Source organism: Microtus ochrogaster, chromosome X (assembly GCF_000317375.1).
Source record: "Microtus ochrogaster isolate Prairie Vole_2 chromosome X, MicOch1.0, whole genome shotgun sequence".
Taxonomy (NCBI): domain Eukaryota; kingdom Metazoa; phylum Chordata; class Mammalia; order Rodentia; family Cricetidae; genus Microtus; species Microtus ochrogaster.
In genome coordinates, this window is record NC_022026.1 from 57715300 (window position 1) to 57741620 (window position 26321).

Sequence of the window (26321 nt, forward strand, 5' to 3'; positions counted from 1 at the left end):
CCCGGTGCGCGCCCTCGCGTCCCGCCGGCCCCCTCCCCCGGCTGGGCCCGGGGGAGGGTGGCGCCGTGAGCGAGCGGGGACTGGGCTCTCTTGCCCATTCCCCTGTCCCTGGGCCGCCAGGATGGAGGCGGGGTCCGGTCCCCCGGGTGGCCCGGGATCTGAGAGCCCCAACCGGGCGGTGGAGTACCTGCTGGAGCTGAACAATATCATCGAGAGTCAGCAGCAGCTGTTGGAGACCCAGCGGCGGCGAATCGAAGAGCTGGAGGGCCAGTTGGACCAGCTCACCCAGGAGAACCGCGACCTGCGGGAGGAGAGCCAGCTGCACCGCGGGGAACTGCACCGGGACCCCCTTGGCGCGCGGGATAGCCCTGGCCGCGAGAGCCAGTACCAGAACCTGCGCGAGACCCAGTTCCACCACCGCGAGCTGCGGGAGAGCCAGTTCCACCAGGCGTCCCGGGACGTGGGCTTCCCGAACCGGGATGGCGCCTACCAGAACCGGGAAGCTATCTATCGGGACAAGGAACGAGAAGCCTCCTATCAGCTCCAGGACACTACCGGCTACACAGCCCGCGAGCGCGACGTGGCCCAGTGCCACCTGCACCACGAGAACCCAGCCCTGGGTCGCGAGCGTGGCGGGAGGGAGGCTGGGCCAGCGCACCCGGGCCGCGAGAAGGAAGCCGGCTATTCCTCTGCGGTGGGCGTGGGGCAGCGGCCACCGCGGGAGCGGGGCCAGATGAGCCGTGGTGCATCCAGAAGCTCCAGCCCTGGCGCGGGCGGAGGTCACAGCACCAGTACCAGCACCAGCCCGGCTACAACCCTCCAGAGAAAGTAAGAAATGTGTTTGCAACCCTCACCCCACCCTTCCCTTTCCCTCTAGATTCCTCTCCAACTTATCTGGCGGATAAAGTGTATGAAGCCCATGCCTGATTCCATTTCCTGTTTCTCCTGTCCCAGTCGGGAGAAGCCAGGTCCTCCTCAACCAACTAACAATGCTTTCGGTAGCCACCGCACACTGGTTTGAGCAGATGAGTGCAGGCTGCTGCTTCTTTTTTTTTTTTCCTCCAGAACCAAGACAGTTAGAGACTAAAGCAATCCCCACTACCTCCCTCCACTTCTTCAATCCCCAGCTATATCCTTTCTGGAGGATGGATTAAATATTTTTTTTTTAGACAGAGGTGATATCAACTCAAAGCCCTAAAGGAGAGAAACACTCCTACACACCTTTTTGGGATTTTTTTGGGGGGAGGGGGTGTCTAGTCTTGTCTAGAGGCAGATGGGGACCAGAATGGATTCTGATGGCTGAGATATCCCTCTGAGGGGAACTGCAGCACATCTTGGCACGGAGGGGGGGTGATGGTGGCAAAGATGGGGGAGCAAAGATGGAAGCTAGGCCCTTGGTTAGTTTCTCAAAGTCCAGCTGGTCTCCACCCTTCAAGAAAAACAACACCCATTTAAAGAGCCCTACCAGGAAGGGAAGTCCGTAGCTCTCCCATCTGTTGGATGAGCTTCAGTTCTGGTGCTGGGGTCTGTACGTGTGTCCAAGACAGGATAGGACTATTTTCTGAGTTGATGGGACATGGGCAGGGTCCACTTTTCCCATAGAGATCCCATTGTGTGCTGGTTGGGATAAATGTATTAGGCTGTGAGTCAAGGGCATGAAGACTCTCAGGGATGCCCTAAAGGCTCTCCTCTTGCTTTGCTGCTACAGTGGAAAGAACACTGAACTGGGAGATAGAAGAACAGGATTTCCCTTCCAGCTCTGTTGCAGATTGGCTTTGTGACCTTGACTGAGTCCGTTCTTCTGTCAGTCCATCATTTCTCCTATGTTTCTTTTAAAGGCAAGGTGTGCCAACTGAAATTCAATGGGTGTCTTACTAACCTAGCCACACCAAAGAGCAAGTCTGAAGTCCTTTAGCAAATGGCCAGGCTTCCCCCTCCTCTCACTGCTCAGCTGGTCCTACCATGTGCCACAACTAGTGGAGTGTCTCTTGGAGGCTGGGCTGGGGGTGGGGAAGCCTTCTGCCTCAGGAAATCTGCCGGGAGACAGCTCTCTGCAACTCCCCCATGGTGAGGCAGCAGGCTGGGGTGCTGGGTTGAGATGGCTGGGCCCCAGGAGCAGCAGCTGCAGCTTGAGGGCTTGGCTGGGCTCCACTGCAGTGCACCCTTTAGCAGAGTGTTGGGGTGGAGGGACAGCCCCAGAATGGGGGCAGAGAAAGACTGGATGGGGCATTGTGGTCCTTGAACCTGGTTGCAGACTTCTCTAGAGAGGTCAGGCCTGTGATGGAGGGAGCAGCCCCAATATATATGACTTCAGGAAGCAGATCCAGGAACAGTGGGAACATTTGAGATAAAAATTAAGAGAACTTTTCAACCTAGCCAGTTGTGATGCAGTAGATTGCCTCAAGGGATGGGGGTAGTAGCTGGCCCCACACGTTCAGTCGAGGCCCAAAGTGGGTCCGAGAGAGCTGGAAGAAGCATGTAGTTCCTGACTCTGGCATTAAGCCCAGTGAAAAGACAGGAATCTTCCTCAATTTCAGAATTCCGTTGCTTTCAGATTCTCCATCCTGCAGACATAGGTCTGAATTTATTGGCTGGCTGGAAGCCCATTTGCCCTTCTGCCATCCTTGCAGGCCTGCTTCGGACTCCTTCCTTCTTTTTTGTGCACTTTCCAGGTCGCTTGTTGGAATCCCTTGCATCACATTTCCTACTGGCTAATAAAGAGGTTTAAATGGCACTTTGAGTGTCTCTCAACTACGTATTAACTGCTTGCCTATCTGTGATTACTTCATTTGGGCTTCACAACAGAGCATCAGCAACTCCATTTTAGAGAAGGAGAAACTGAGGCTTCAAGTCGTAGGGGCTTTATTCAAGGTTAAGCTACTAGTTGCTAATGGAGCTGGGACTAGAATCGAAAACTGCCTATCTTAAAGGCACCTTACTTGTTCCCTAGCGCTTAACCCCTAGGAGTCTTGGCCTCAGGACCTGGTGGGGTACTGAACTCAGAAAAACCAAGAAAGCCCTAGGTATCTCCAGGTTTTGAACTAGAAGAGATGGGTCTGGGGTGAGTGGAGGAGTCGATGGGGGAGAATAGACGGCTCCTTCCTCTTTCCCACCTTCCTTCTCACCGGGTGTCAGGAGAACCTGTAGCCATTGCTGTAACCAGTGCTGCTGCAAGCGACTCCCCTGCTAGGCCTGTTCTGGGTTTGTAAGGAGTGGGTGAGAAGGCTGCTGTTGGAAGCGCGGGCAGGCAGGGTGGGAGTTCAGCAGCTGGGGCTGCAGCATTGGGGGAGGACAGGCAGAGCTGCTACAGGCTGGGCTCTGCTGGGCCCCAGGCTCCCCCTGGTGGCAAATTGGGGAGAAATGGGGCCTGGGTCAAGCTGGAGCTTGGTGGGCGCTCGGTCTGCCTAAGACTCATTTCTCCCAACCACCCTGTGCGCCTGTCACTACCATCATGTCACAGCATAAGAAGCTGGGGGCTCCGAGAAGTAAAGTGGTCGTATCGGAGGTCGAACTGATAACATAATGTACACAGAGTATTCCTGTGAACTTTGCCTTCTTTGCTTTGGGTATCCTCCATCCACATCCATAGCATATACCCAGAACTCCTATGTCCTTTCATACTGCTCTCCTGGACAGGTTCCAAGATGCCAGAATCTATTCTGGCGTGCTCTGGGTGTGGTCTTCCTAGTGTGACAGAAAGCGACATGAATCCCTACCTCCTTCTGGTCACTGGTACATGAGGATTTAGTTGTTTGCTTACTAGTTGTTGATCCTGACTGATGGTTATCTTTTTACATGGAACTGTCACCTCCTGCCATGATTTTAAAAGAGATCTTTTTTGTTACTAAGCTTGGATTGACACCCCCCCCCCCCCCGCTAGTTCTGACACCTAGAATGAATGATTTCTAGAGGCTTGGAGCCACTGCTGAGTAACCCGTGCTGAAGAGAGCTGTGTTCCTACATTGTCTGCATGGGCCTAGCTCCACCTCTGCTGTATGCAGTGGTGGGCTGAAGCCAATATGGTGGTAACTGTCTTTCTTCAGCCCCCACCCGCCCTGCAGACTGGCTCACATTTGGATACTGAACCTAGAGAGGCCAGCCTGCTGTTCTTGACACCCAGGGCGATGCGTGGTCTATCACATCACTGCTGAACTATCGTCGGCTGCAGGTGGTGGGGTGTCAGCATGCTGTCTACAGGAGCTGAGGCCAGAGAGAGAGAGAGAGAGAGAGAGAGAGAGAGAGAGAGAGAGCAAGTGAGCGTGAGCGCAGAGAGAGGCTCGGGGGAAGCCTGGCTCCTTTGGCATGCTGGATTCTTTTTCTAGGGTGTCTCTCCGTCCTTTCAGGAGGGAAACTGCTTATTGCCCCCTCCACTGTGTTGTGAGCATTATGCTGGTGTGGGAGAAAATGATAATGTTGAATTTCATGAGAATTAGGAGTCTTGCTTCTCTGTCTAGATCTGGGGCAAGAATGGGGTTGTTGTCATCCACAAATATTTCTTGGCTGTATTCACAGAGCAGGAGGGGCCACCAGGCTGAGCAAACACCATGCTCTTGGCACTTGCAGAACTCTCTTCCCACCAGCCATGAAGACAGGGTTGCGGGCTTAGTCAGGCCGCAGACACAGTACTGAGGAGGACAGAGTAAACAGAAGGGGTGGGGTTTCTCAGAGGATAGAAGGATCAAGACAGACAAGGCCGCTGCTTGAGGACCTGGGCAGTAGAGGAAGGTGCTTTGAAGAACCAGCTGGGCATAGTCCCTTGGTGTCTAGTTGAGATGTGTGCCAGAAGGAAGACATCAGACTTGGTGTCTGCTGACTGGTCTTCCTCTGCCCACCCCTACCAACTATGGCCTCTGCATTTGCTGGGGGCCTGGTAAAGCCTGGAGCATGGTGAAGAGGCCATATGTGTATTGATTGAGTGAATCTCAGCTTCCTGTGTGATAGGCACTATTCTATGCAGCTTTATGTAATAATAGCTAATATTTTCCTACTGCATTTACTGTGTGCTGGGCACTTCATTCTAAGTGCTTCCTATATAGTCGTTCTTTCTGTTTTCACATGAATCCTTTCATGTAAATTGTTATTAACTCCATTTTACGGGGGAAGAAACTAAGGTCTAGGAAGTTCAGGTGGCGTAGCCAAGGTCCCTAAGTGGCTAAGGGGCAGGACTGCAGAAGAGCTAGTGGGAACCCAAGCGGCTGGGCTCCAGGGTCTGGCTTTCTTACTCATCCGGCAGCCCTGTTTCTTATCTCATTTCCCCAGAATCCTTGCCAGGTGGGTGTTATTGTTCTCCTCATCTTTCAGATGAGGAAGTGGGGATCGGAGAGGAGCAGCGAGTTACACAGCCGGCTGAGACCTAGAGCTGTGTGGCTTCCAGTCCTTCAATGTGCTGTTCCCTTCCGTTGGTGGGGTTAGACATGAACTTTAGGCATGACTCTGGCTTTCCTCCCACAGAGGTTCCCTCTCACAATCACCCCTGATTTTTTCCATGGTGTCCTGAGAGATTACTCCTCTTTTTCTGTCAAGCCTCTGATAAATCAGCTGGAGCCAAGCCATGTCTGCAGTCTGGCTCCTATGTTTTCGTTGTCTTTCTGTTTCTGTCCACAGATTTCCCTTCTCTCATTTTTATACAGACCATGCTCGAGTTACCCTGGCCTTGTATTGTCTCATTAGCCCACCCAGGCCTTCCTTCTGATGGCCTCTGTGGCTTGGCTAATACCCTTCCCTTCTCCTCGGTTGCTTACTATTATGTCTAAGGTTGAATTAGCTGACACCTCTCCTATCTTTATTGAAAAACAAATACTTTTATTTTATTTTATGTGTATGACTCTTTTTGCCTGTGGGTATGTGTGTGTACCACATGTGAGCCCCTGGAGGCCAAAAGAGGCTATTAGATCCCCGGGAACTGAAGCTGTGAACTACTGTGTGAGTTGCTGGGATTCAAACCTGAGTCTTCTAGAAAAGCCTCAAGCACTCCTAACCACCGAGCCATCTCTCCAGCCCTTGTTGGTCCTTTGTGATGCTCAGTTTAGCCTTTTTATTTTATTTTTAACTTTAATTTTTATTTTATGTGTACGGGTGTTTTGCCTGAATGAGAGAGCTTTGGATTCCCGGGATCACAGTCACAGATTGTGGGTTCTGGAAATTAAACCTGGGGTCATCTGCAAGAGCAACCAAAGCTATCAACTACTGAGCCATCTCTCTAACCCCAAGTCTAGCATCTCTGTCTGTCTGTCTGTCTGACTCTATCTATCTTCTTAGTTGTTTATATCTTGTGCCTCCTACTAGCCTCTAAAACAGTGGTTCTCATCCTGTGGGTCTTGACCCTGTTGGTGTTGCATGTCAGATATTGATAGTATTACAGTTCCTAACAGTAGCAAAATTACAGTTATGAAGTAGAAACTAAAATACCTTTTTAGTTGGGGGTCAGCACAACATTAGGAACTGTATTCAAGGATCACAGCGTTAGGAAAGCTGAGAACCACTGCTCTAAAAGGGGTCAGACTTAACTGACATGTATTGAGTACATAGTATAGAGCCGATTCTGTGCTTGGTGCTGGGGGCATAACAAAGGAGTAAAGACTTTGTAAAGACATCACATAGCACGTAGTTAGCTGCTCAATCAATTCTGAATAGACATAAGACTGTCTGGTTAAGTCCTGGTGAACTATTGGCCAGGTCCCTCAGTTTTTCTTTATTCTGGACTCCTGTTGAGAGAAATGTCAACTTCAAAATCCTCTTGGCTTTTTCCTCTGGCTCCCTGGAGGCATTTGACTTGGGTTTTTCTTCTTCTTACACCCAGTAGTCTCCCAATCGATACATGACAGAGAAGCCGAGTTGGATAAGACTTTAGAGGTATAGTGGCCGATTTGCTCATCACCATCCTTCCAGCATGCCAATTCCGTGTCACGCCACATTCTTGACTCTTGGTGCAAAATCTTCTCTCCTGAGTGAGCCAGGGAGTCCTGTCTATATGCAGTTTGCCCAACTCCAGCGATGGGATGTTTACTGGCACCTTTTCTTTTCCTCTTTTCTCTTTCTTTCTTTGTTTCTTTCTTTCTTTCTTTCTTTCTTTTTTTCTTAATTTCTTTCTCTCTTTCTTTCATTTTTTGGTATCCATCCAGTCTTTACTGAGGTTTTACGCTAGGCCAGGCACAGCATCTTGGGAGTGGGAGTAGACTTGGCCTCTTTGGCTCATTCCCTGGCAGGATCATGTACATCGGTCACAGGGGAGAATGAGAACTAGATGTCTTATTTCCTCTTTGAGGGGGGTTGTTGAGGGAAGGATAGTTTGCCAAGTAGTCTAGTTTCTTCCTACTCTCTACCGTCTCACCAAGTGTTCAGTTTTTCGGACCCTTGAAAGCACATACATAGGAAACCCTTCTCAGATACTTAGGAACTGAAGCTTCTTGGGACCTGGGAACCCTGAGTACTCCCTGGGCGACTCTGAAGGGAGTGGGATGTTCTGGAACGTAGACTTCATGTGAGGCTATGAGCATCATTTCACTTGCAGGACCTGTTTTTTATTTTTTATTTTTCCCTCAGCAGGATATGGAGATAAAACTGTATTTTCTAACAAGTATGATTCATACTAACCCCCATCCCCCTACCCCGCCACCACCTCTCAGTGTGTCAGAAACTTTCCTGCATGCTCTTCATATTCATCAAGGTCCTGATCAGGATGGAAAAGCAGAGAGCGGTCCATAGAGAAGAATAAATGATACTGCCCTGCCCCCTAGAGGCGAAGTGTAACAAACAACAGGAAAACAGTCCCGTCATATCCAAAACAAGCCAGAGCTACACGGCTGATCAGGATTGTTCTTCTGATGCTTTAGATATAAATTAATCACCACCGTCATCTAAGAGGTACCCTTCACTCATATAAGATACATTTCTATAGAATAATCTGATTTTTTAGACTATAGGTTTTATTTTCTTTTAGTTAGCACATAAACATTGGAGTGAGGATGTATGAATTTTATGCTTTTTAAAGGGTTAAGATGACTGCGCATCCAGGCCTTATGATTGTCTACTGGATCCCAAGATACAGTGCACCACACTTCTCTGAGTCAAACCAATGTTTTCTTTTATATAACCATGTTCGAATTATTGTCATTAGGGACTCGTCCCTGATTAATATGTGTAAGGCCCTGGGTTCATTTTCTGTTGTAGTCCCTGAAGAATAATAAACATTGGTCATGAGGAAGAATCTGAGGAACTCAGTTTATTCCCAGCACTGAAAAACATAATAAATAATGCCATTTGTAAGAAAAATGAATAGAACTGGAAATCATGCTAAGCATAATAACCTAGACTCAGAAAGACAAATTTTATGTTTTTCTCATCCACATGCAGAAATCTACATTTCTATATACATATGAGTCAGGGAGATGGCTTCCTGGGTAAAATGTGTGTTTACAATCATGAGGACCTGAGATAGACTTCTCAGCACCCACTAAAAAAGCTGGTGTGTTGGTGCACTCCTGTAATCCCAGCACTGGGGAGGTAGAGACAGGGTTCATGGCCCATGCCAGCTACTCAGTCTAAGCAGTAGGCGAGTTCTAGATTCTACGAGAGACCTGTCTCAAGAATAAGGTGGACAGCTGTTTTGGAAGACACTCAACATCAACCTCTGGCGTGACCACACACAACACACACAGAGGAACAGATATATACGTAATTATATATAACAGGGCGCAGAAATGGGATTATTTGGAGGGAGAAGGGGACCAGTGGAGGGAGGAGAGAAGAATAAGAGGGTGTACTAGGGGGGTGAATATGAACAAACGATAAAAATGTACATGTATGAAAATGATATAATGAGCCTTTAATCCCAGCACTCAGGCGGTGCACAGATCTCTGAGTTCTAGGCCAGTCTGATCTACAGAGGGAGTTCCAGGACTGCCAGGCTACACAGCCCTGTAAGCAAAAAGAAAAGAAAAGAAAAGAAAAGAAAAGAAAAGAAAGGAAAGGAAAGGAAAGGAAAGGAAAGGAAAGGAAAGGAGACAATGAAAATAATTTTAAAAAGAAAACAATTTGTTGAGAGAGTAGATCTCATTTAAAAAAAAAAAAAGAAGAAGAAGAAGAAGAAAAGGCCAGCACACTTGGGTGCCTGCGAGAGAATGATGATGACAATAAACTCAAGTGCCATCCTAGAAGGAAATGCTGCACACCACGGGAGCTCAGAGGAACAGCAGCCATTCATGAGCAGCAGGGTTGTAAATGTCAACCGTTTGAGCTGGAAGGGCCTGAAGTATGCAGCTGAAGGCGATTTGCTTTGCAGGTGAGAAGATTGCGGCCAGAAGCGACAAAAGACTGTTTAAGGCCCTGCAAGTGTGTGTGGAAGCCAGCCTTCTGACTGGAGGAGTCGCCCTAGTGCTAACGCCCATGCTCAACGCAGCAGCTTTCGTTGAATGTGCTGCTTCCTGTTCTAAAATCTTAGGATTGTTTTGTGTTCTACTTATAGAAAACCCAAATGAAAGAAAGAAGAAACTAGGACTCCAAGAGATTGGGTGGCTTGTTGGGGATGAAGCAACAGAAAGGATTCATCTCCTAAAGGGGCTCTTGTTTGAATGAATGGTGGACTGGCCTCCTGATCTGATTTGGCTCCTCAGAAACCAAGGTGCTTGATTCATAGCTGGGATAGGAACTCTTTCTTCTTTTTCACCACCCAGCTCAGGACCAAACTTCTTGCTGCTGGTTTTTGTCTTGCTAGGACTTGTTTGATGTATCTGAGGCAGCTCAAAGGCAATTTCTGGCTTGACAGCCAGGCCTAGCCACCCCCTGCCCCCGTTTCAATTTTCATATAAAGGAGGCCTGTGCTTCTAAGAAAGACAGACTTATGTTTGAATATAAACGCTGCCTCAATGTGCTAGATGACCTCAGTGAAGCCATTTTATGTTTTATAAGCTTTTAGTTCCTGGTCTTTAAAATGCAATAACAATGCCTACTGCTTAAGATTAACCGAGGTAATTTGAATTACACTCTCTGATGTTTGTACTCAATAAACAATCATTTTTGTTCTCTTTCTAAAATCTCCTGTGGACAGTGATTTGAAGAATCCAGTGCTAAACCAAGCTTCGCTTTTCCTGAAGATGGTGTATTTTCTCCTTGCTAATATGGAGCTTTCATAGTTCATTGTATCTGCCTCAGTCACCAGTTAACTTGAAATATAACTCTAGCATCTCCGTTCATCTCTCTTCCTGAGTTCTTATTTTTTGGTTCAATTTCTGGTCTGTCCTTATCTGTGTTCTTGGAGTAAGTAACCTTAAATCCTTCATGACTCAGACAGGTATAAATAATTACTGGATGTAAATAGTTGAGTAAATGGAAGGCTGGAGGGGCTGGAATGGTAATGGTGACATTTGCAGAGGACCGGAAGGTGGTGCAAGCTGATCTGGTTGAAAAGACAACTGTATGGATTTCTGTAGGGAGGCAAAGTATTAGTTTAGAGCAGTGGTTCTCAACCTTCCTAATGCTGCAACCCTTTAGTATAGCTCCTCATGCTGTGATGACCCCCAACCATAACATTATTTTCGTTGCCACCTCATAACCATAATTTTGCTACTGTTATGAATCGTAATGTAAATACTGATAGGCAGGAAGGATGTCTGCTATGTGACCTCTGTGAAAGCGTCATTCCACCCCCCACAGGGGTCACGATCCACATGTTGAGAACCACTGCTTTAGAGTGTGTCTAGCCCTGTACTTGACCTCTCTTGCTTCTGCTCTAAACAGAAGCAAACACTGGAGACTAGGGCCTCAAATTAGCAAAATCATCACACTCTCTGCTTGGTATGTACAGTGTGGAAGACAGAGAACCCACGAAAGAAAAGGGACTTGATTTTAGAATTTTAAAAATTTTATCAGTCAGTCAAGGTGGCAACCACCTCAGCTAGAAGGCTGAGGCAGGAGGATCCCTTGAGCACAGGATTTCAGAACCAACCTGGGCAACACAGTCAAGACCTCACCTCAAATACAAAAAAAAGAAAAACAAATCAGCATAAACCGAAGCAGTGTGTGTATATACAATATTATATTTTATTTTTAATTGGCATAGTAATTATACATATTTATTAGGTACAATGTAGCATTTTAATATAGGTATACAGTATGTGATCATCAGATCAGGGGGATTAAGCTATATGCAAATATTTATCATTTCTTTGTATAGTATAGCATTTAAAGGCCAAAGGCCAGCTCTTTAGAACCGGCTTTGCCTTGGATTGAGTCAGGACATTAGTCCTGGTGGCAAGCAACCCAAACCTCTGCTCCATCTCACCAGCCTCGTGACTTCATGTTTCTAAGTAGCATGCTTTTAACCGTTATTTCCCCCACTTAGCAACTTAAAACATTATCTTTTTTCTATTTAATTTTCATTAATTTAAAAAAAATGGTACTCAGAGTAATGGATTTAATTATGGGACTTTTTATACATGCTGTCAACAAATCAGTGGGTAAAGAAAAAGTGATGCATGTACAAATGGAATTTATTTAGCTGTAAAGAAAAATGGAATCATAACATTCCGAGGAAAGTGGATGGAACTGAAAATTATGAATTTATACAAAATAGCCCTGATCTAGAAAGGCAGATCTCACACGTTTTCTCTCATATGCATGCCATATATATGCATATGTATGTGAGAACGAGTATAAGTCATGAAAAGGGGACTATGAAGAGTGAGAAAGGTCTCGGGGGAGGGGGTGGGGAGAAGACCAAAAGAAGGTGACAGAATACATGGGCCATGAAGGCTGAAGGAGGGCTAGCTAAGGTGTGAAGAGGGCAACGGGGTGGCGAGGGGTTGGGGAGGGGATTAAGCAAGAGGATCAACAAAAGCATTTGCTAAAATTCCTTTTATCTTATTTATTTTTAGCACTGAACTGCTTCCCCATCTCAAATTGTGATAGTTTTCTCTATTTTTTGCTTTACAGACTATGGCTGGGTTAATAGAAACTCTTACTGAGATGTTTGTATATCCAGAATTGCTTGTGTGCTCTCTGGTTTTATTTGGTCATCTAACAGGGAGATGATTGTTATAATGGGTGTCCTTCAAATGTCAAAATAAAAAGCAGTTTATTTGGGGCCACTAAAATGTCATTAGATACTCTAATCCATTTCTCATAGTTTAATGCCTTTCTCCAGCAGCCCTGTGACATTTCGCCTGTGCATGAATGCCAGGCAGCTTGTGTTCCGAGTCCAGCACTTAGGGTGGCAAGGATGGCAGGGATAATTTTGTTTTTATTACTCTGTGTGTGTGATACGTGCAGATGTGGGCCCAAGCACTCTCATGTCACGGTGCGTGTGTGGAGGTCAGAACACAATTTCAGAGTCTGTTCTCTCCTTCCATTGCGCGAGGTCTAGAGCAAATGTTCTTAGGCTTGCTTGCACAGCAGGCGCCTTCACATGCTGAGCCATCTCTCTAGGCTGAAAGGGTTTTGTACGGTGTCAGTTTATCCCTTGTCTTTTGCCCCCTGGTAATGTTTACCCTTCTCTTGGTCCACGCCAAGGCTAAGTCTGGGTAAGGCCCTCCTGGCCCAATGGGCTCCCTCCTCAGCTACACCCCTCTACAAGGGTTGGCTCTCCTTCAACTCTCCTAGCCCTCTGTTTATTTTTTTTTCTTTCAGAAATTTGTTGAAATCTCTTACTCACTGATGATGCCATTCTCCCATCGTCTTTCCTGATACAAGTATGAGTTCATATTTAATAACCTTATTTCTTTCCTTTTGTTTTACTGCAGGGAGAGATGCACATTTATGCTCTTGAGTTATAGGCTTTGCCTCTGGCTGAGCCTGATTGGAACTAGAAATTATCAGTAACTCCACATTCCTAGTAGCTAAGCTTGGATGACCTCGTTTTGACCCTGCGTTACTGTTGGCCCCAGCCAGTGTCATGAGCGTTCCTCTAGCAGCCCTGGCGCATCCCTTCCCTTAACCTCCCCTGCCTGGACTATATCATCAAGGAGCCTCAGCTGCAGAACTTGGGCTCTGGCTCCGTTCAAGCCTCTCTTTCACCTCCGTGGGCGCCCTGTCTGTGACTTGATAGGCTTCTGGTCTGCCGTAAGCCAGGCTTTTCCAGGATGGGCTAGGTGCTTGAAGGGCAGCCCGTCTTCTTTATTTAGGCAGTGAAAGCAGGTGAACCAGAAATGATCCCCCAAAACACTGGAAGGGCCGTGGAGGCCAAGTTTAGGCTTATACAACGTAAGGCTTGCTCTAGCTGCTCCCCCTTCCACCCACACTTTCCCATCATGGCTGAACCTCCAGCAGAGAGGGGACAAAGTAAGGCCAATAGAGGCGGTTCCTTTTTCCTGCCCCTCCATTCATCTGTAATATCTGTACCTACCCCCACTTTTTTGGATAGCCCCTTTTCTGTCTCTTCTAAAAGTGCTTGCTGTGGCTGGAAGGATGGCTCAGGGGTTAAGAGCACTGGCTGCTCTTCCAGAGGACCTGGCTTAAGTTACCAGCACCCACATGGTGGCTCACAACCATCTGTGCCTCCAATTCCAGGGGATCCAACCCTTTTTTCTGGCTGCTGATGATACCAGGCATGCACGTGGTGCATAGACATATATATATAGGCAAAACACCCTACCCACAAAACAAAAATAAATCTTAAACTAAAGCATAAATAAAAAATAAAAGTGCTCGTTAAACGTTCCTGGTATAGGTGCCTTGGGCTAGGCATGTGTGGCGGGGAGATGGGAGACAGGAGAGGAAGGTAGATCAGGTCTGCAGGCCACATGGGAGAGGAAGTGCCTCTTGGCTCTGCTGTGACAGAAAGGAGCAGAAGTTGTGGCAGTTAAAGGCATTTGTTGTCAGCATGTAGGATGACACATGCTGACTCAGGAGGCAGAAGCAGGAGGACCACAAGTTCCCCATAAGCATGCACTGCATAGCAAAATCCTGTCTCAAACAGCCAAGCAATAAAAGATTTTCAACTCATATCCTCCGCTTATCGGCTGGGCAATTGTGGGTAATTCACATTGCTCCTCCAAGCTTCAGTTCCTGTATCTGTACGATGAGAACAGCTACCTTGCACAGATGTTAGGGAGCTAGCATGAGTCCTGGACCATTAGAACCACATAATAAATAGTACTATTGTTATTATTTGGGTTATTGTAAGTTTGGCTATGATAAAGACCAGTAATACCTGCTTATTATATTTATTATGATTATATAATACCTGTTTAGGATTTAAAGAAAGCATACCTTGGGTGAAGCCTCCCTGGTGCTTCCTAGCAATTATAAAGCAAAATGTATATACTGTTGCCTGGTCTTTAAGTCTTTGGTTGTGGTCTCTTGGTTTTCTTCAAGATATAAACACAATGTGATCTTTGCCTCTTTAGTTCTGGAACAAGACATTTTAAACGTGATAGCCTTGTACATGCCTATAATCCCAGCATTTAGAAGGCAGAAATGCCTTCTAAGATTCCCTTGCCAGCCTGGACTACCTGGTGAAATCTTATCTCAGAAAAATAATAAATATAGACAGATATTTAGTCATAAGCGTGACTCGATCTTTGCCATCATCACCACCACTAATACCATCCTTTTATTCCAGGATTGTCCGGAGTTATGTTGAACAAGGACTATAGAAAGACTAATGACCAATAACACTCTAGAAAGATCTTTTATACATAATGTATTTTTTTCTGTAGAAGCATTTAGCATCTTTCTTTATTCCTCAGTGTTCTGAAATTCCATAGCAACATATCTCGATGTGGGTCTTTGTGTTGTTTGTCTTGCTGGCCTTTCATTCCTTCAGTGCTGGGAAACATTCTTATATTGTGTCTTTGAGCGTTTCCTTCCCACTGTTTCCTCCATTTTCTATTTCTGGAACCCCTATTGTTAGACGGAGGAATTCCTCAATTAATCCTCTAATTTTCTCATCTTTTCTCTTCCATCATCCTCTTTATTGTGTTACTTTGTTTCCTAAGATATCTCTTTTTTTATTTTTCTAGTGGCACTGACATTTTTATTCTGGCTCTCACTGTTTTTCACTTCCCAGATTTCTTCAATTGTCTTTGTTCCTTCCAAATTCCTTCTTTGGTTTGTTTTCTTTGTCCATCTGCCTTCCAGGTTGGTGGTCTCCCCCACATAGCTTTGCATCATAGTGTAGGCTTTGACTGCCTAGAACTTTGTTTCCTTTGAAAATAATGAATTCTATTAAGGTTTATGAAGCAAAATATACCTAAACTGGGGACTGGAGAGATGACTCAGCAGTTAAGAGCACCTGTTAGTCTTTCAGAGGCCCCAAGTTCAGTTTCCAGCACCTGCGAGGCAGTTTATAACCACCCACAACTACCGTTCCAGGGGATCTAGCTTCCTCTTCTAGCCTCTGCTAGCTCCAAGCACAAATGCAGTGCACTTACATGCAGAGAAAACATTCATACACATAAAATACAACTAAATACACCGTAAAAACAGAAGTCGTAACTTAAGTGTCTTTGCAGTAAGAAAAGCATCCATGACACTAGACAGGTGCACAGAAGCCGTGCACACTCGATCTTGCTGTCGGAAGTCGGAGAGTAGAAGGAAGTTAGGGTCCCACTATTTTCCAAGGAAGATCCCTTTGCTTTTAGCTCTGTTTTACCCCGTCTGCCACTGCACCTGGTGTTCTCAAATCCAAAGCCTCCCGTTGCTGGGATGGCACTGGAGGTGGAGAGCCCCTGACTGGACAGCATTGAGGACAGCATTGCAAATCACTATTTTAGCTTTATCCCTCACTCTGCCTTCTGAGGTGTACAGCACCTCCAAATCGTGAGCCCTGAAAGGGTTTTCTAAGTGGAATAGTTACTTCTGGTTGACACCTCAGACTTTATCTTTCTTTTCTTTTTTTTTAATTTATTTACTTACATTTTAATGGGACTTGGGGAGTAACAGATAAATCAGTTTATTCAACTCGTTGTGTTTAAGTGAACATTCCCTTTCTTATTCTAACCAACTCGTATTTATTCGTCTTCCATGACCATATCCTCAAAGAGTTTATGTTCATGTCCATAGGGTGGGTTAAGGAGACCCTTCTCTGTTTTCCCTTGATATCTGCTTCTTCCTTCCCTCTCAGCCACAATCACAATGTTCTGAAATTGCCTTTTGAAAAGCGTGATTGACACATCATCTTCTGGTGGTCTGGAGCTCTGCCTCATTTCTTCCCATAGCCCTAGCTCGGGATCTGGTTCATAGAAGTACAGAGTGACCGTGTGCTAATGGAATGAATGCATGAGGGTAAAAGCAGACCTAGCTCGCGGGAGTGACAGACAGTCTAGAAAGAGAGCTAAGCTGGATGCAATTGCTCCTATAAGGTTAGTTTCCTAAAAGTCGAGTGTTGCTTTAAAGCTGTGTGGAAAAGAAAGTCTACCAAGCACAATTTTAGTAATGAGAAAATATACCTACGTCCATTCACTACATTCAGAGGATGGTTAACTGCATCTTGACAAATCAAAGTAATGGTCATGACGAATATGCAGTTACATGGGCAAACATGTAATGTAAAAAGCCATGGAAATCATACAGTGCAAAATCATCTCTGCTACATAAAGAACTGCAGAGAATGAGAGGAATAGAAACTGTTCAGAGTGGTTGCTGCCTCTGCGATGTAATTTCACACATTTTTTTCTCCTTTCCTTTTCCAAGGGTTCCTAGATTTTCTAATGTAAGAATGCATTCAGTGCACAATTTTTGCAAAAGCTGTTCAGAAGTGAATATCAGTATACCAAAAGAGCTACACATGAAATGCCCCAATGGATAGCCTGGGAATCAATGTGTTTGTTTAGCTGCATCCTGAAGGCCTTGCCACTTGGGGCATCCCTACTCCCTAAACTGCCAAAGCAGAAAACCTAGCTAAGGAATCCAAAGGAGGAGAGGATCTTGGACTCTGTGTACTACAAATCCCAATACCATGAACTATACCAAGAAACAGAGGCCTGGGCCCTAAACTTCAAAGACCCCCTCCCTACCAAGCAAGTGTATATGGGGTCAAGAAGCCATGCTCATTAGGACCCCATCCCTTTTCTAGACCATACTCTAGTTATCTGGGACTCAATTCCCTGTCCAGATTTCTTAAGCTTACTTTTAGGGCTTGTAGTCTTATTATCCAAGTCTACTCATTAGCCCCAAAGTTAGCCTAAGGAGAAAGGGGGTCATGCAAACAGGGTATGAACATATGGGCTGATATGGGTGTGTGTATACACACATGCATACATATATACAGATAGATAGATAGATAGATAGATAGATAGATAGATAGATAGATAGATAGATAGACAGACAGACATATGGACAGATATTTCCTTCTACTGAATTTAATAAAAGTAGTGGAGTATGATTCCTGGGTCTTTGGTTCCACATGTGGACAGCCGACTCTAATTGATAAAAGCAATAAACCTTGGAGTTCTGAAGAAAGTAATTTTTGTGGTTTTTGTTTGTTTGCTTGTTGTTTTTTTAAGACAGGGTTTCTCTTTGTAGCCATGATTGTCTGGAACTCACTCTGTAGACCAGACTGGTGGCCTCAAACTCAGAGATCCACCTGCCTCTGCCTCCCAAGCACTGGGATTTAAGTAAACATGTCAAAGCCTAAAGACTGCTTAGAACGCAACTAACACAGCTCCATCATTTTCCAGGTGAGGAAAAACATCCAGCCAGCACGATATTGATGATCGTTCTCCTAGAGTTTCTGTTGGTGTGGTGACCTTTGGGGGAGGAAACGGTTTATTTCAGTTTACCCTTCTACATCACAGCCCATCACTAAAGGAAGTCAGGGCCGGAACTGAAGCAGAGGCCATGAAGGAACACTGCTTTCTGGCTTCCTTTCCCTGCCTTGCTCAACCTGCTTTCCTATACATCCCAGGACCACCTGCCCAGGAGTGGTATCACCCCCAATAGGCTATGCCTATTGGCCTATAGATCGATTTTTATGGAGGCATTTTCTCAATTAAGATTCTCCCCAAGTATGCCTAGGTTTGTGTCAGATTGACAAAAACTGACTAGCATTATTGTTCCCCATATACAACATACTAAATGCTTAGTGCTAGGCCTGTGAGGTAGGATGCACCCGCACTGTGGATCTTATGATGCTATGTTCTCCCAAACTAAGAAGAATCAGTCTAATGTGAGAATTGGCTAATACACTCTGCCTCAGGACTTGAACATTTCCCCAACCCCACTGCCATCTTAAGAACAGTGACACATCCAAGGAATGCTTTGGAAGCAGAGATACTATAAATTGGTACATAGTAGATGCTCAATGATGGTTCATGATGATAATGATGAAGTTGAACTCCTTGAGTAGGTAGTTGTCTTCCCAACAACCTACAGTATAGTCAGCTGAATAAATGTGTGCTTGTAGACCAGCCTCCCTGGAGCAGGAGATTAGTGTTAGAGGTGCTGAGGGTTCTGGCTTCCATTCTGTAGGCAGCTGGGGAGTCATTCAAGTTTGGTTCCTTTGACTTGATACCTGCGAATAACTGAGCTGGGATTCCAGAAGCCATCTTGTTGCTATAGTGTGATGGAAAGTTTGAATAACTGTAATAAGTTGTGTTGTGGCCTTGGTTTTTCTATCCTTTTAAGGGGACAAAAAGGCAACAGATTGGCACCAGGTGTCAGGCACTTTGAGCCTCAAAGCCATTCCATGAAGGGAGGATTTCTTGTCACTGCCCCATTTACTGAGTGAAGACTTTGAGGTTCTAGATAGCAAGGTGACTTCTTCAGGATAATGTGGCTAGGAAGCCGTCAGACTCACTTACCACCTCAATGCTCACTTGCCCTTCTTTGCTGGAGTAAGTGTGTGTGTGTGTGTGTGTGTGCGCGCGCGTGCGCGCGCATGCTCACTCAACAGATGCTCTTCTAAAATCATCCTCTCAATATACATATAGATCACAGCCCTCCCCCCCAAAAAAAACCCTGAGATTGTATCTTGGCTCTCTCAGCTGGTGACAGAGTCTTATGTGTTCATCTCTGTGCTTTTTTCAGTTCAGCCTGGGAGAGGACCAGAGGTGTGGGGTGAAGAGGGAGGAAGACTACGTCCCAATATTCTCCCAATCCCAGGGTCCCTGATTCTCCTTTCTCTCCTCTTCTGCTCCTAGTATAACAGCTTCTCTGTCCTTACCTCCACTACACAAGCACATGTGCACACATACTAGCCGTGTGGCTGCTTGTACCGGCGTGTGTGCCTGTACAATGAACATTCCTCCCAAAGAAGAGTGAGGGGGAGGAAAATGGTCCTGGTTTTGCTCATTTCCTGGCTTTCCTCAGAGCTGGCCTTCACTCCATTCAATTTCACCCTTCTTTTGCATCTGAGGCCATGCATAATGAAAAAGGCAGTCCAGCATAGTAGAAAGGAGCACAGCGGCTGACTCATTTACCCGCTCAGCTTCATTCTCTTCAACTGGAAAATAGGCAGGTCGGACTAGGCAGTTGGCAAAGCCTCTTGTATCTTATTAATAATATGTGGCATTTGCCTGCTCGGTTCCAAAGAGCTTACTCATCCCGACAGCTCTGTGAGGATCAGTCTTGTATTATTGGGGGACTGAGGGAAACTGAGGCTCAGACTTAGAGAGATGAAGTTGCTTGCCTAGCTCACAGGGATGGTAAGTAGCAGAGACAATATCTGAACCTGGCTGTCTCTGGCTGCTTCTCAGAGACAGGGAGATGCGCACTCACTGTGACTGCTGCTCCCTCCTTGACCTCACACCCCTCCAGTGGCCCTTGCCTTGCTGACCTAACCAACCAGTCCTTCTCCCTGTTGTTCCAACTGACTAAGCACTCACTACCATGGCCTTTGCACTTGCTGTTCTCTGTACATGAATGAAACACATGTCTGTGCTTTCATGACATATGTTGGACTTCAGGGTAGGGTAGGGGAAAGAGTGGTGCACCTGTACTGACTGTTGTTTATTTCCTGATTCTCTTGCAGATCTGATGGTGAGAATTCCAGAACAGTCAGGTCAGTACCTCGCTTCTTTAGTAGTACTTGGGGGATGGGGCTGGGCTTGGGGTGGAGGGGTTTTCTGGTTATTACTTTGGGATCCATGGGCAGGGGTCAATGGCAGGGTTCTTTCCCCATTGGTATTAGAGGTGGTGTGGAATGGATGGGAGGACAGGGAGAACATGCAGGCATAGACATGGTGTTAAAGACCGTTACTCAGTCTTTGTGGTCCAGGGGACTTGAGAACTTTGCTGTTCAGTGTAGGGCCATGTAAGAGGCTGATCTTGGTCAGCTCCAGACCCAGGAAGTTTTCTATTTCCTTTTTCCAGGAAAGAAGGGATCAATGGATGCTGGGCTTGCCTGGTCTTATTTTCCCTCTCTATCCTGAATTCTGCCAATCTCAAGTAATGGGCCTTAGACTGATTTTAGATATGACACGTTCTAGATGTTAGAATTACATATATGATGACAGGGAAACATTTTTTTCTTGTATGCTTGGTTAAAGTTTGTAAGCTTTGGTAAGGTTTAAAGGTTACTAGCTGAGGGAGCAGAAGTAAAGCCAGACTAAGACCGTTGCTCTTTGTGCATTCCTCTGGCCCTCACCTGTCAGAAACCCCACTAAGGCAGAAGTACCAAAAACTGGGATAATGTGGGGATGGTGAGGGGATTCAGGGTGTGGTCTAATCTTAGCACCGGGACTGGGAAATATGGATTTTGAAATGAGATGGGCCCAGGCAGTAGAGGCACACAATGGGGTAGCCAGTGCTCTCCAGCCTGCACTAGTAAACATGGCATTTTTGTCATGAGTAGAAATGGTTCGCTTAAGGACCGCTTCTTCCTTCTGAATGGATCCGTTGGAAGAATGGGCCCTTTCTTGTGAACCTCGCTCACCAGGCTTTCTGGGTTGGTGAACACAGCACAAATGGGGCGCAACCCCCCACTCACTGCCTCTCAACTGTAAACCCTTGGGCGGGGCACAGCCTGGCCAACCATGTGGAACAGCACAGTTCCTGTCATGCAGGTTAGCGGGCTGGCTCAGAAGTTGCCTGTGCATTTTGAAGTCTGTCCTAGTATCTCTTGCAGGAGGTCTGGAGTGACCACATTGGTGCCCAGGTCCAAGAGGAGGGCTGTGTGTGTGGCGGGGGAGATACATACTGAGGCCAGCATTGAATCAGTGAGAATGTGATGGATATAGTCTGCCCTGGTGTCTGGGCAAAAGGTCTTTGATGGCACACAATTAATCCTTGCATGCTGCCAAGGAGCATAGCCAGGCACAGCTTGTTCTAGCACTTAGGAGGGCACTTCTCTAAGAAAGGACGTAGGATCTCAATGTCCTTCTTGTGGGTTTGGAGAAAGGCACCCGGTATGACCTCAGGCCCAAGCTTTCCATAAGCATCTCTGTGGATATGCCTGCTAACTTGTTGAGGAACCAGACTGAGCACATCTCTAGATGTCAGCTCCTCCCAGCTTGGGAGTTCCTGGAACCTTTAGCTCATGGTATTTAATAATAGCCATAATCATGACTCACATAATGGCATATGTTGGGCCTTTATAACTTACAGAATTTGTCAAGGATTTGTTTTATTTGATCCACCCAGTGACACTGTGGATGGAACCTGCGCTGGCCTTATCGTCTGTGTTTTCCAGTTGAGGAAATAAGCCAGGATTCAAACTCCAGTCTGCTTGGCCCCAAGCCCAGATTGCTGCCTATACTGTCACTATAGGCCTTCTTGACAGCTTTGTAGATGATGAGCACCATCCAAATATTAGTAATCATAATAAATATCATTGATTCTTCAGATACTAATCACTCTAAATATGATCTTTTAAAACTCACAGCAGCTGCATTAGGCATGGATTATGATGTCTGATTTACAAATGACGGAAAGGAGCCGGGCGGTGGTGGTGCACATCTTTAATCCCAGCAGTTGGGAGGCAGAGACAGTTGAATTGCTATGAGTTTGAGGCCAGCCTGGTCTACGAGAGAGTTCTAGGACAGGCAGGGCTACATAGTGAGACCTTGTCACAAAAACAAAACAAAGATAAATGAGAAAGAGGAGATCCCAAGAGAGTCAGTGCCTCACCCAGGGAGAGAAGATCAATGGCATAGGGTGGAATTTCTCTGATTCATATCCTGGACTCTCTGGTTCTGAAGCTGGTGTTGATTTTATTCACATCTGCTTCCTGGCATGTATGCTGGGTTCATAGTCAAGGAGGCTATAGAAGTGTTGAGGAATCAGCAGGTAGATCAGACTATAGTAGTCACTACAGGGCAGTGAAAGAGTCTATAGCAATAGCATATATACAACAAGGTCTTGTGGAACCATAGTTGGATGGGGATCTCTGAGGATACTCTCAGACCCCACACATAACTTTTCAAGTTCACTACAGTTAGGGAGTGTTTCTTGGAGCAGGCGATGTCGAAGCAGGCAGGGCTGCACAGGACTGATTTCACATACGGAGAGTCCCTGGGTATAGAATCAGCATGAGTAGGAAAGCAAGGGGCATGTTTAAAGCCATAGTCCAGTCAGTTGGACTAAAACAGATGTCGGCAGGAAAGAACAACTTCTAGAGGTCAGACCCCTCATTGGGTCAAGAATGCATCACAGATCTCTTCAGGCACGTCCAGCCTTGTGACTTTATGACATGATGTTGTCATCTACAAAGTTTGCACACGAGAACTGTGTAAACTGATGTCTACAAAACAATGCAAAAAATCTCAGCTGGGGAGATGGCACATTTGCTTAAGTGCATGCTATGTAAGCGTGAGGGCCTCAGGCAGATACCTAGAAGCCATATAAAAAGCTGAGCGTGATGGCGTGGTCTGGTAAGCACAGTGCTAGGGAGACAGATCCCTGGAGCTTGCTGGCCAGCCATCCTAACAAATCAGTGAGAGGCCCTGTCTCAAAATAGAGAAGAGCAATTGAAAAAGACATCTGTTATCTGCCTCTGGCCGTCACACACACACAGAGACACACACACATGTCCTTGTGTACCCATATGCACACATATCATCTACAAACACATGCACAACCAATCTTCTGTTTTAAGTAAGCCCATAATTTTGTGTTGGCACCATTTATAGCTATCCTGGGGTGTAGGCAGCCTATGGGCTGCAGGTTATACACACCTGAGTGACCAGGAAAGAAGGAAAGTAGACTTTGTGGCATTAAAAAAAAAACAGAAATTTTTGGATCCAAGTTTAAGGGCTCCGTTTTGGGCTATATTGCTTTCCAGTAATTTGGCTGGGCAAATCTGTTTGGCTATTGTCAAACTCCAATTTCCCCATCCAGGAAGCAGCTGCATTCATGAGTGTGTGCATACCTGGGTACATGTGTGGCTGGAAAAGAGTTAGGTGAGTGGAAGAAATGCCAAGAAGAAGACTAGGCCTCAGCTAGTGTGAAAACTGAATAGCAAGGCTTGAGTGGAATACATGGACTGCAGACCACCCATGTTAGGGCTCAGGCTTTAGGACCGACCCCTCAGGATTGAATGCAAGAGTATAAAGCTGAACAGCCAGTGATGGGGCAAGGGGCAAAGATAGATGTCTGGGTTTCCTGTATATCCATCAGAATTTGACAGCCCTAAAGGTACCTGAACCGAAGTCCAGAGTAAGACTAGCCATAGCTAAAGATCACAAAGCTTGTCAACACAGCCTGCTTCCTAGCTGTCTGACTTTTGCCATCACCACTTAAATTCTCTGGTCCTTTGTTTCTCTTTTATAAAATGGAAGCAATGGTTCTGACTTCTCTGAGTTGGGGGAAGTTGAAGTAAAGCTGTGTTCAACATCAAGTAGCGACTCAACCAGTTGTGTTCCAGTCTCTCTTAAACTGACTCGTAGCTGTATGATTTAGAGTCATGCTGCAAAATGTGGACAGGATAGAACTTAAAAACAGGCCGTCGGAAGAGGCTGAATTGTTACTATCAGCAGAAGATGAGGGAGTCACAGCTGTCCCAGAGGCAGTCATGGTTGTACGAGGTCAGACTGGAAGGAACTTCATGACCCTGGGGACCAGCTGAGGTTGCTAGGCATGCAATGATAAGAGCAAGAGGAGGTGGCCTGTTGCTAGGGAAGGAGGGAGGGGGTAGGGGAGCCACTGACACCCTCTGAGCCAGGGACATCCCCATGGCAACAGAAGCCACTGATGTCTGGGGAAGTGGGAGGAGGAGCAATGGCTGGCTCTGTTCCCAGAGGAGGCCTCCCACTCCGAGCCTCAGTATCCCTATCTGTCCCACTGAGAATTTGGTTTAGGTAATTTTGAAGATTCTTCCTTGTTTTGACCTCCTAGGATGACTAAGACCTTACAATCCTTCCTTGGCTCCCCCATTTCCGTATCTGAGATACTGTCAATCCCCCAGTGTGCCCCCAGCTGTGCCCAATTCTTTCCTCCCATATGCTTTCTGTTGAGCTCTGCCTGGCTGCCCACCCTGCCCAACTCTCTGTTCCTACTGCTTCCTGTGCCTCCAGCCTTGTTACTTACTGCCTGCAACCCGCTCTCTGGCTGGGAGAGGGGACGCAATTCCCGTCCTGTCCAGTGTAGGAAGCCTGGCCCTCATCCACCCAGACTGCTTCCTCCATACTAGGCTTCCTAAGCGTCCAAGGTCTGGGCCCCTCTTGCTAGCTATCCTTTCTGATCGCTGCTGCAGTTACGGAGGTACTTCTAAGAGCTGGGCTCTCCACATGATACTTGGCGGGTACATTTACGGTGACGTATTGTGATTCCCCACTTTACATAAGACTGTATTCAGTAAGCTCCTGGGATTTGTCTGCTTGTCTGTGGTCCTTCTGGTAGCTTGTGGTGGATGTAGGTTTAGAGCTTGCCTCTGGAGCATTCCTTCTACTCCTAGCCTGGGGTGCAGGTGTGACTTCTCATTTGCAGCAGCCCTACCAAGTGATGGCACTTTACATGTAGCCTCTCGTTTCGTCTTCACTGTCATCTTAAAGGCTGTATATTGTTGTTGTTTTGCAAAGGTGCTAAGGCTTCAAAAGCTAAGATAATTTGCCCCATGGTAAAAGTTAAGGTGGGAATCTAGCTCATCCGATTCTGTAATCAGCACAGTGTCATGGGTTTTACCCGATTGCTTTCCTGAAACATGTTCGGCATTCATTCAACAGGCCTGTGTTGGACAATCTGGGAGTAGGGGGACACAGAAGGAGGGAATTGCGGACCCCTGCCCTTGGGGGCTCTTAGTCTAGGGTTGCTACAGACAAAGATAAGCTGAGAATGTGATAACGAGGTGGACGGCGAGTGTATAAGAACAAAAATCTGGAGGGATTGATCTGGCTTCAGATGACAAGACAGAAGGTAGGACCAAGGGGAGCTGGGTAATTTTCCCAAAGGAGGAAATTTTTCTGGAAGCTCCGGAGATGAGATAGGGCAAATGGTTCCTCTTCTCCCCTTACTCTCTGGGTTTCCCTGCCTCCTCTTGGCCCAGCCCCCGGAAGTGGGTGACCCCTAAGCTGGCAAAGTGTCTGGTTGGCACCAAAATAAACTTGCCTTCCCTCTCTTCCCCTCCCCTTGCCTCTGTCCCCTCTGTCCTGGCTTTAATTAGCAGCCCTAGGGATGAGTCACTTGGCAGCTGGGGAGGGAGGCTATGCAGAGCCCAGTTAAGCTTCGACTCTTGCCCTGAGCCTTACAGGCACCACTGTGTTCATATGTGTGGGTGTGTATTGCTGCATGTCAGGGAGGCTCTGCGTCATTGCTGCTGAGATGAACACAGGGACAACTTTGCATGCTGCTTCGAGGCCATGCATGTCAGGGTGTCTGCACGTAAACATATCTGGTGGTTGCTGCGTTTGTCTCTGCGTGTTACTGTCTCTGTGTGTGAATGTCTGCCTGTAGTGTGTGGCTGTGATAGCAAGTGTTAGGAAATGAGGAGGAGCTTTTGGGCAAACAAACACAAATTTCATAATAATTGCAGTCACTTATCCTGACATAAGTGTTGTTATATTTTCCCTTATACAAGCTCTGCGCTTGTATCCCCAAATTTCACTTGTCTTAGTTTGGGTACATTTTGTTGCAGGGAACAGAAGCTTGCCTGTGCTAGCTCAGAAATAGAGAGGGGAGGGGTATAATGAGGTTACTTCTCACAAAATTAAGAATAGTAAATGAATGATAGCCATGCTTTTCACCAGCCAAAATCAAGACCAGAAGTCAGGGACAAGATTGCTCTTTGGTAGAATACAATTAAGATTTGAAAAAAGAAAAAAAAAATTGCTCTTTGGATCACTTGTGGATCTCTTGGGCTTGTGTCTTGTCTTTATCCCTCATAGCTTGCCTGACCCCTCTCATCTCTTTTTTGGTGATTATTCTCTGTGGCTTCCTCTGCTGCTGTGCACCCTAGCATGGTCACAAACCTGGAAGCTTTGTGATTTAAGGTCCCTATCATCTAACTGCAGAGATCC

The 26321-nt window shown here is 46.3% G+C and overlaps 1 protein-coding gene across 3 annotated transcripts in view; it reads left to right on the forward strand.

Moving 5' to 3' along the window:
- Positions 1-6: 6 nt before the first annotated feature.
- Positions 7-26321, forward strand: part of Iqsec2 (IQ motif and Sec7 domain 2) — an 80422-nt gene continuing 54107 nt past the window's right edge. For all 3 annotated transcript variants that reach the window (XM_026784708.1, XM_005358890.2, XM_026784710.1), the window contains exons 1-2: positions 7-828; positions 19904-19933. In XM_026784708.1, coding sequence (XP_026640509.1) covers positions 122-828; positions 19904-19933 — 737 coding nt within the window. In that variant the 5' untranslated portion in view covers positions 7-121. The remainder of the gene's footprint in view (positions 829-19903; positions 19934-26321) is intronic.